General features: G+C 37.8%; 2 protein-coding genes across 2 annotated transcripts in view; one reads left to right on the plus strand and one right to left on the minus strand.

Moving 5' to 3' along the window:
• Positions 1–6,153, plus strand: part of LOC107655302 (period circadian protein homolog 2-like) — a 7,016-nt gene extending 863 nt beyond the window's left edge. Inside the window, exons 2-6 of the mRNA XM_016442760.1 lie at positions 884–1,856; positions 1,962–2,124; positions 2,637–2,808; positions 3,631–3,781; positions 5,194–6,153. Of these exons, the coding sequence (XP_016298246.1) occupies positions 1,839–1,856; positions 1,962–2,124; positions 2,637–2,808; positions 3,631–3,781; positions 5,194–5,331 (642 nt within the window). The 5' untranslated portion in view covers positions 884–1,838 and the 3' untranslated portion in view covers positions 5,332–6,153. The remainder of the gene's footprint in view (positions 1–883; positions 1,857–1,961; positions 2,125–2,636; positions 2,809–3,630; positions 3,782–5,193) is intronic.
• Positions 6,154–9,223: 3,070 nt separating this feature from the next.
• her13 (hairy-related 13) lies at positions 9,224–10,761 on the minus strand. The gene is made up of 4 exons (XM_016442748.1): positions 10,555–10,761; positions 10,367–10,456; positions 10,150–10,231; positions 9,224–10,064 (listed from the first exon to the last, which is right to left on the minus strand). The coding sequence occupies exons 1-4, from the start codon at positions 10,630–10,632 to the stop codon at positions 9,637–9,639; spliced, it is 678 nt and encodes a 225-aa protein (XP_016298234.1). The 5' UTR covers positions 10,633–10,761; the 3' UTR covers positions 9,224–9,636.
• Positions 10,762–11,002: the final 241 nt, after the last annotated feature.

An 11,002-nucleotide genomic window follows, 5' to 3' on the forward strand; every position in this document is an offset into this window, starting at 1 on the left:
ATACATCAATGGAAAGCTTATTTATTCAGCTTTTAGATTATTATCGAAAATTGACCCTTATGACTTGTTTTGTGGTCCAGGGTCACATATAATATATATTTTTGATGAAATCTGAGGGCTCTAACCCTCCCATAGACAGCAAGGTAACTACCACGTTCAAGGTCCAGAAAAGTACCTAGATGATCGACAAAGTAGTCCGTGTGACATCAGTGGTTCAACTGTAAAGTTACGAAGCTACGAGAATAATTTTTTTGCGCAAAGAAAAAAATAAAGACTTTATTCCACATTTTCGTCTCTACTGCGTCACTTGTGGACGCGTGTTCACGACTGTTTGTCGATCATTTTGGTACTTTTCTGGACCTTGAACGTGGTAGTTACCTTGCTGTCTATGGGAGGGTCAGAGAGCCCTCATAGTGAGTAATTAATGACAGAATTTTCATTTTTGGGTGAACTAACCCTTTAAGGATTCTCTGCCCAAGCCATCAAAACTGATGTCATTAGAGAAGGAATGCCATTCCAGAGCAAAAGAAATTTTTTAGATTTTTCTGCAGACATTCAAAAAACCTAGCATCATTAAAAAAATTAAATAAATAAGCTCCAGTTCCCCAATCCTAGTCCCATATGATCCCCTCCACCTTTCCAGTCATCTACACATTGATTATGTAATGACATAATAAGGGAGCACATTTCTGTATCCTAAACTGACAAGTGGTGGCACCTTACACTCTCAAATATGCCTTTTTCATATTTTTTAAAATAGTCCATGGAATTCTCTTCATATTACACTCATTTTCTACTCTCTCTCTCTCTCTCTCTCTCTCTCTCTCTCTCTCTCTCTCTCTCTCTGTCCCTTACTCTTTCTCTGCCCCTTTGGCATCTACAGGAGCTTGTGGATCCAAAGCAGGAGCAGGTGTCCCTGTTACAGAGGCCACCACCAAGAAAGCTGGCGCACCAAAAAGTCGAAGAAAACACGCACAAAACATCCTGATTCATCAGATAATGCTGCGTCTCAGCACAGACCTCTCCCACCCCTGCAGGGTTTAAACCAGACATCTTGGTCCCCCTCCGAGACATCGCAGTCTGGGGTTTCAGTTCCATTTCCAACTGTGGTTCCAGGATATCCTCTCTACCCTGTAGTTCCCTCTGTTGCCCCACCCCAAGCCCCCAACAGGAGTAGCAGAGTCCCAGAACACTCAGGCCACACCCTCTATGGCTGCATATCCTACGCCATTAGTCACACCAGTTGTAGCGTTTGTTTTGCCCGGTTTTATGTTGCCACAGATAGGCACAGCACCTCGCTCTCCATTCTATGCTGACGCTCCGCAAGCCTACAGTGCACTCTTTCAGACCCAGCAGACCTACAATGGCCAGCAGCCCTTTCAGCCCCAGCAAGCCTACAATACCCAGCAACCCTTGCAGCCTCAACAAGTCTACACCGACCAACAAGCATTTCAGCCACAACAAGCCTACAGCACCACGCAGCACCTTCAAAACCCTCAAGGCTGCAGAACTCACCAGTGCTTTCAGACCCATACCTCCTTCACTTCCCAGCAGCCAGCATTTACACCCCAGACAGATTTTCAGTATGGAATGACATCTGACCCAAAACACTCTGCCATTGTGTCCACAGAGTGTCCTTCTCCTTTGCCACCCCCTCAATCCCCCCCACTATTTGAGTCTCGCTGTAGTTCTCCATTGCAGCTGGACTTGCTTCAGATGGAGGAAAAGCAGGAATCTCATACCCCAGCAGGAATGCTGCACCCCAGTCCAGCACCCAGGGTAATTGCAGTTTAGTACAGGACAAAAACAGCACATCCATCAATAGCACTTCTTCTGCGATGGATGACTTACAGCAGGTAAAGGGCTACAAACATATGAACAATTTTGAACACACGCACCTTGCAAATCATGAACTTGATGAATTCCATCTTTCGCCTGATTTTCTCTGGCTACTCTTCCAGGCATGTTGTTCGGGTAACGGTGGCCACTGTGGTGACCACTCCTCATCCAGCAGTGTGTTGGACATGTTGTTGCAGGAAGACTCTCATTCTGGCATGGGCGCTGCCATGTCAGCATCTACTGGCTCCACTTCCAATGACTGCAACACTTCTAATAGTGGAACAGGTCACTGCAAGTTAATGCTTCACATTAACATAAACACATTAATACTAAAAAATACTTAACACCACTATTTTTCTGTTGTTACCTCTCGAGACATTTGAATCCATAAAGTACTTGTATGTAGAACTCTTTTCTTTATGCTAATAACAAATTCACCATTAAGTATGGGTAGTTCCAAAATTGTTGAGCATGTTACAGTCGCATAACACTTTTCTATTTAATAATGTGCAGTTGGTTATTTATAATAATTAACCACCTGTGTGAAGTCAATCTAGATGACTGACCACCAGAGGGCGTCAGTGACTGGCAGGCATTAGATTTTGAATCGGATGATTTTTTTAAAAATTAGATACTACTGTAGAAATAGAAATATGGCGACTCAGTGGCTTCAGTGTCATGATGTCCAGTACTTTATTATAGATTAGTCATACCAGTCAGAGTTATTATATATCGTAATATATAATAGCATCAGCTCAGAAAACTAAACATGTTTTGCATTTTCTCTTCCTGAGCAGGAAGCAACACAAGCAAGTATTTTGGCAGTGTGGACTCCTCAGAGAACAATCACAAGAGCGAAGACATAAAGGAACAGGAGGAGAATTTTAAGTATGTTCTTCAAGAGCCTGTTTGGAGATTTACAGCCAGTGATGATGACTGTGTCATGATGACCTATCAAGTGCCATCAAGGTGAGAGTCAATTCTGTCTGTATTGTGAGAAGAGGGAATTTTGTGTTTAAAGGTAAAGTTCACCCAAAAATGAAAATTCTGTCATCATTTACTCACCCTCAAGTCATTCCAAACCCATAAGACTTTTGTTCATCCATGAAACACAAATGAATATATTTTTTATGAATCCTGAGAGATTTCTGTCTCTCCATTCGACCAAAACATTCAAACTTTGAAAAGTTCATAAATGGATTGTGAAAGAAATCTATATGAATCAAGTGGTTTAATCCAAGTCTTCTGAATGGAGTATGGAGATAATATATTTATGATATGAACCGATTTAATATAGACTTTTATTCACATATTCAGGTTTTAATTGAATGGACTTCACTGAGCTTATTGTAACTGAGCTGATCAATCAGTGAGTAAATGATCATTCCTATGTAAATTAACACAACAGAAGAGCTTTTAAAACTCTGCATTGTGAGTGCTTAAAGTCTATTTGAACCAGACGTTGCTCTCACTTTTCTTCGGTATTGACGTACTTCCAACTGAAACGGAATATTGAATAGAGGGCAGGGGTTTTTTTTAGTGCACATCGCTGCCATCTTTCTCACAGCAAACTAATGGTTTGAAGGGAATGGTTAAGGATACTCTACCCAAGCCATCAAACTGATGTCATCAGAGAACGAATGCCAAAATTGTTAGATTTTGATTAAAGTGTATCGATTTCACCCCAAGACTAGCAGTGTGCAAAGTAAATGTGGATTTTGTTTTCATTTGGACTTTAAACTTTTACAACAGAGCTTATTGTTTTTTAATAGCGTTGGTGTTTTGGGACAGGGATATGGAAAAGGTTCTGGGGGAAGATCGGGAGTGTTTAAGGCGCATGCAGAAGAACCAGCCCCGTTTCTCTTCAGAACAGCGTCGAGAACTGATTGATCAACACCCCTGGATGAGGAGAGGAGCGTTACCCAATGCCATCAATGTCATGGTATGTGACTCTAGGGGTGGGCGATAAAGGAAAAAAAAAATATCACAAATCTTTTCAGACAGGATCTTATTACTGAACCGAACTAATTTCCCTGTTTACACAAAACGAGGAAAGAAAACAAGGATGACAGACCATTCAGGCCAAAGTAGAGGTGGAGGATATGGGAAAAAAAATGGGTTTGTTTTTAAGACAAGTTACAAGTTGATGAGCAGTATAAACTAGTAAACCCTACCAGCCTAACTAATATAAATAATGTTTTTAAGCTTAGTAAAGTAAAATAAACAGTTAGAACAAAGAAACAAATGACAAGCAATAAAAGAAATAAATACAGTAGGACAAAGATACAGATTAAATAAACACCTCTGTAAGACGTTCAGATGAGTCAACAATTTGCTTGAAGTCTTCAAGCACAATACAAAATCAACAGATTGCCCACACCTAGTGGGCGATATATCAAAATATTATTTCGCTTTATTGTATTTTTGTTATTAAAAATTAGAACAAAGATGCAAATTACAAACAATAAGACAAATGTGAACCTTGTGTGTTCTAGACAGTTCAAGCGCAATAGTAATCAAAAAACAGCCATACAACTGCAATAGAATATGCACTCTTGCACAATATTAAGGATCTATCTGGTAAATAAGGCAGATTGTGGAGACTTTTTTTTATTCACAATCTATATATTTTAATCATTTATGATATGTCTATCTAGGGAACATACTGTAGGACCCGGGAACATATGTGACCCTGGACCACAAAACCAGTCTTAATTCGCTTGGGTATATTTTTAGCAATAGCCAAAGAAACATTTTATGGGTCAAAATGATCGATTTTTCTTTTATGCCAAAAATCATTAGGATATTAAGTGAAGATCATGTTCCATGAAGATATTTTATAAATTTCCTACCATAAATATATCAAAACTTAATTTTTGATTAGTAATATGCATTGCTAAGAACTTCATTTGGCCAACTTTAAAGGCAATTTTCTCAGTATTTTGATTTTTTGCACCCTACAAATAGTTGTATCTCGGCCAAATATTGTCCTATCCTAACAAACCATACATCAATGGAAAGCTTATTTATTCAGCTTTTTATTATTGACCCTTATGACTGGTTTTGTGGTCCAGGGTCACATATGACCCCTTTTCATGTGTTCCTCTATATGTTATATAAATCTGGGAAACATAGGACCCTGGGAACATAGGTATGCTCCCAGGGAAATCTGAAGCTGTAGATTTCCTCATGCAGAGTGCTATCAGTCCAAATGAGTGACCGTTAACAGAGTTCCTGCGTATGAAGAGAACCATAAATTAGTCACTTTTGAGTTTTCATTTCAATGCTTACAGTATCTTGTGTTTTCTGAATGGTAAGAGTACAGCTGAAAGACTCTTGCATGTGTTTGTATAGGAGTGTATGTACTGCGAGAATGACGTCTCTGCCCTGCTAGAAGACCTACCCGATATGGAGGTTGGCATTTTGGGAGGAGAAGTGGTACAAGATGCCAATGAATGGGTCTCATTCACAGGAAGAGAAGGAGCAACCTAGTGTATAATCTGAAAATGTACCACTAATCTCTGCCAGCAGAGGGCAACAGGACCTTTCAGGTTCCCACCTGTACACACAAAGTAAAATTGTCTTGGGATATCTACTCTGATATCCTTTGTTATTTTAAAAGATTATGAATGTGTTTATTTATTTGTGTGTGTGTGTGTGTGTGTGTGTGTGTGTAGACAAAAGTATGCCAGATAAGCTGACTGATTAACCCAAAGATGCTGTTCAAATGTGCAAACTCCGATTGGATGGAACCGCTGTCACATGGACCTAACCTGCTCAGTGGTTCTGTCTCTTTATAGTTTTTCCAGTTCACTTGTACTGTTTGAATATGTTGCTACAGCAGAGTTTTCTTCAGTGGATTGATGCTCTGTGCAGAAATCGCCAGACTGTTTGTACCAGCTAACAGTGGAATGAGGTGTAGTGCAGCATAAATAAATGAAAAAAGTAAGTTTTTCATTATAAACACAAGTCCTATTGTGAACACAACAGTATATGGGCCAATACAAATGCATTTTGCTAAAAATCAAAACCAGGAAATGAAACATACTGTATATTTGGGGACCATTCCAGCCAAATAAGCTGCTGCCAAAGCTGCTGTGACCAGTCTTACAGGACCCTTGTGTCATTTTGTCAGAGGACAAGAAGTATTTGTTACATGTCTTCAGGGATGTGCAATCATGGAAACTAATATTTTTGTAGATGTCTTTTGTAAGTCATAAAAAATTGAACATGGACTTAATCATCTTTCTTTCTTTCTTTTACCCTTTCTTTCATGTCTTCTTTTGGATATACAGATGTGACCCTGGACCACAAAACCAGCCACAAGGCTCAATTTTTTGAAATTGAGATTTATACATCAATGGAAAGCTTATTTATTCAGCTTTCAGGTGATGTTAGGATAGGAAAATATTTGGCTGAGATACAACTATTTGAAAATCTGGAATCTGAGGGTGCAAAAAAATCAAAATATTGAGAAAATCACCTTGTCCAAATGAAGTCCTTAGCAATGCATATTACAAATCAAAAATAAAGTTTTGATATTTACAGTAGGACATTTACAAAATATCTTCATGGAACATGATCTTTACTTAATATCCTAATGATTTTTGGCATAAAAGAAAAATGGATAATTTTGACCCATACAATGTATTGTTGGCTATTGCTACAAATATACCCATGCTACTTATGACTGGTTTTGTGCTCCAGGGTCACAAATGTTCTAGTCACAATGCAGTCGTTCAACAAAGATGCCAGGGCACTAGTTCTCTGAGTGGAGGAAACTAGCTTTATGTGTAGCATTCTGTAAAAGGTCTGAAGCTGTTCCTATACCTGAAATACTCTTTTTCTATTATCTGAAATTCAGTGTACTACCGAGTGTACTTAATGGCCAGTAGTGTTGAAGCAGAAAAATTGGAACTGGCTCTACATCTGTTTCTGATTTGTGAAGTACTGAAGCAAAAGACTGAATGACATGCTGAAAAAGAGCCATAGGGTTATGGCGACTGCGTAACATTTAGTTAATTCAAATTTGTTTGATAGTCTTTATAAGCATGTCATTTGGTTTGTGGCTGTATTTTTCATCTTTCTTTTTTCATAAATGTAGTGAGATAAACATGTCACTTTATTCCTACCTTTTAATAATAAAAAGATGATATCTACACTTGTCTGTCAGCAGTTTTAATTGTCTGATAAACATCATGATACAAGCCAGTAACATCCACTGATCTTGTTATATTGTTGTAGCATCAACTAAAATTTCATGACCTAAAATAAAAATCAGTAACTTGTTTTAAACATGCAAGATTAAGGGGAAATGTTGGCATACATAGTTGATTAAATTAATGAACTGACAATTTTTTTATGATTTGAATATGGTCAATGACAAGACGTGCGTATTTTGGTGTCTACGTGCATTATTGCCTTTTAAAATCATTTGAAATGACAAGTATCCCTTTATTCGATAAAACCTTTTTAGTTTGAATACATTTTGAGTACACTGAAATTATAAATATTATTTTATGTTTTGGTATCTCAAACCTCCAAAACGTCAGGTGGCACAACCATCTGCACATATTATGAACAATGTAAGAAAACTATTCAAAATTGAGCTTTAGTTGTAGTAAATGCTAAATAAAATAATGTTGCATGATTTTGTTTAAAACTTTTTTCACAAATACCATAGATTTAATAAAGCTGTTGAGAAAACTTTTGTCCAGCAATTGGTATTCTCAAATGTCATGGTGGCACAACCACTTGGGTTATATAAAGGAATATAAATATATATTTACAATATTTGGTTGTATCACCTGACATTTTTTGGGTTGTGAAGTTAAAAACAGTAAAAAAAAATCAATCTAAACACTTTGTAATGTTATTTAATAAATGAAACTTATAAAAAAAAAATTCCAGCTCAAATATGCATTTCATTCAAAGATTTTCAAAAAAAAAAAAAAAAAACCTTTTGAGTAGCTGTATTTGTCATTGACCCATATATACAGGTATTTGAGAATGATTATGGCAGATTGTTAATGTATGATTCAAGACTGCTTTATAATTTTCATAAAAGTAGGATTAATCTATTTAAAGCATGCTGACACTTTGTTTAGGTCTCAGGTATATGCATTTCAGTTTTCAGAATTACAGTACTGGTTATTAGTAACACTTTGGGGCTTAAAAAGGGCACAGAGAGACGCTTTTTAAATTTATTATTATTTATTTATTCTTAAGTTTTTTTTGTGTGTTTCTTTTCCAAAAATAAACCAGTTGGTTAAGGCAGTGGTTCCCAACCCTGGTCCTGGAGGCACCCCAACACTGCATGTTTTGCATGTCTCCTTAATCAAACACACCTGATTCAGATCATCAGCTCATTAGTAGAGACTCCAAGACCTGAAATTGGTGTGTCAGAGAAAGGAGACATGCAAAATGTGCAGTGTTGGGGTGCCTCTAGGACCAGGGTTGGGAACCACTGGGTTAAGGCGTAAAACATCTTGGTCACAAGGGATCTGTTTTCATCACCATCTGTTCTCTCAACGAGCACACAGCTGACCCCTCACCCTACTCAATTTATTCTTTATCTATTCAAACCTCTATTAATGCATCTGATGAATGCAAATGTTGAATAAGCTTTATTTGTGTTTTAAACCAATTAAAGTGGAACAAATTAGAATAAATTCAGTAAATAACTAAATATAAAACACAGCAGACTAAAACCTCTCCTCAGTATTATGCATTTTCTAAACTGCAAGGATTATTAAAGTGTTCCGGTCTTCCATTAGTTTCTTTGAATTAGAATCTCTGGATAACATTTGATCTTACCTGACCGCATCAAATATTTGATGACACTTTAAGTCACTGGTATACATATGAAATCTATCGGGAAAAAAAACAAAAAGTTAATATACACACATTATTCATTTATACTATGAACCATATAGCTGTAATGATTTAATATGTAACCACAAACCACAACGTATACAATGTATATATACGCTTTCCTTCCTTCAGCATCCTCGGCTTTGATATTTTATGTCACTAACTGCTGAATATTACCATAAATGATTCTGTTTCTTCAGACAATCTTCAGACATACAAACTTTTCATTACAATTTTAGATTTTCAAATGTATGTTAATTACTGTGTCGTGTGTGTCCACACCTATCTCACTGACAAATAGACATGAAAGCTTTTAATGTCCAAATTAAATAAACTTACAGATTAACAAACAAACAAACAAAAAAAAAGCATTATACATATTGAACTGGGCACTGCAATACTGCACTACTATGAATTATAAACCATGAACTGACACTAAATTATGTTACACTCTAAAGTATATAAACAATAAAAATATACTTTTTAATGACTACTAAACAGGGCCATGGACTTTATCTATGTGACAGTCTCTCAGTGAGACTTTCTATATTTTTAACTCTAAAGACACAAAACAAATCTTTCAGCCCACTAAAACAAAACAATTTCTCAATCTCTAGTATACACCATTACAGTTTACTTTTTAAGCCAGTTCAATCTGAAATTAATTTCTAAATAAACTTTTATGCTTCGAGGCATCATGTTTCAGAAGAAAAAATATCCAGGGGTATGTTCAAGTCACTGTGAAAAAAAGTTCCATACTTTTCTGTAAGATGATGTCTTATCCCACTATATCAGCCTGTGCTTATAAAATCCTAAAGCTCCAGCCATTTTCTCAAGAAAATCAGATGAGAAAAGAATTCCATCATGCTCCAATACAGGATTAAGTGAATTATGAATAAAGATGCCTGGTCTTTGAAGAAACTTCTACCATGGCCGCCACATAAACTTAGAGTGTGTGATGATGGAGGAGTTCAGGCTGTCCTCAGCTGATGCAGGACTTGCTTCGGTCTCTGTCTCCTCTAGGTCAGAGCAGAGGTCCTCACTAGGAGGATTGGATGGGGATGGGGACAGTGCTGAGAATAGGTCGGACACACTGCGGCCTCCTGGACTTAGCACCTCTCCAGCTGGCCATGATCGACCGGAGGAGGAAGGCTCTGATATGAGCTCTATGATCATCTCCTGAAGGTGATCTTCATTTAATGGCATGCACTCTAGCAGGTGGTTAAGCAGCTCTGCAGCCACTGTGGCGTCGATGCCCGGGCATGTGGACACAAAGTTATGTACCTCATGCATGCACTGGATATAACCTGCTGCGAATCTCTCACTGGCCTCTTGATTCACAGCTTCAGCTTCTGGAAGTCCAGACACACAAGAGCTTCAAATAATTTTCATGGAAACTAATTGCCTAAATGTGCAGTGCAACTGAGGTCATCTTACCCTTAGAACGGTTCTGTAGGATGTTCTCAACTCGTTTTACTGTTAGTTCAAGCACCTCTGCATTCTCCATTCTTGTCTGCAACTGATAAAAGAAGATAAACATGTCTAAACATCTTTAATATCTGTTTATATTTACAAAGTGAGGTCCGTCTATTTAGGCTACCTATCAACTGACTAAGAGTCGATGGTGCATGCAGTAAAGAGGCGATCAACTTACATCGTTATCTGAAAGTAGTGTCCTCCTGAGATCCTGCAGGCTTTCATTAATGCGCGCTCGCCTCTTTTTCTCCACTATTGGTTTTCGAGTCTATTGAAGCAGAAAATTATATATATATATGGTGTTTAAGCATACCACAGACTTCCTTTTCCTTTTTGGCATTCATAGACAACGCAAAATGGTTTTACCTTTCTGTCACCCTTAGCGACATAAAATGCTTCCTCCTCCACATCGAAACCATTTCTGAGTCTAGCCGCGGGGGACATTCCGGACTAGGTTGCTTGGTCAGTGATCCGCCGTCCAGAACCGTTCGGTCCGTAAATAAAGCAGAGTAAATATACAGTAAATATACAATTGTGAACAAACCAAACAGGACTGCCAGCTCATCGATGAGAGGCTAGAGCGAGAGCTTTATAGTAGCTCATTTGCAAATGAATGGAACATTCGCGTGCGGTAGTCTGCGCTCGCTCCAGCCAATCACCGCGCGCGCTTTTGTCTCCGTCTCAGAGAGCGCACACAAGCGAAGCTGCTCAATTGAATTATTTTTGTTTATATCTAGGTATGTAGGTATATTTACATTCCACTTCCAAATTCCACTTTCACTTTTCCTGTGAGTCTTGTATATGTGCGTATATA

This window comes from Sinocyclocheilus anshuiensis, unplaced genomic scaffold (assembly GCF_001515605.1).
Source record: "Sinocyclocheilus anshuiensis isolate Anshui unplaced genomic scaffold, SAMN03320099.WGS_v1.1 scaffold1257, whole genome shotgun sequence".
Lineage (NCBI taxonomy): Eukaryota > Metazoa > Chordata > Actinopteri > Cypriniformes > Cyprinidae > Sinocyclocheilus > Sinocyclocheilus anshuiensis.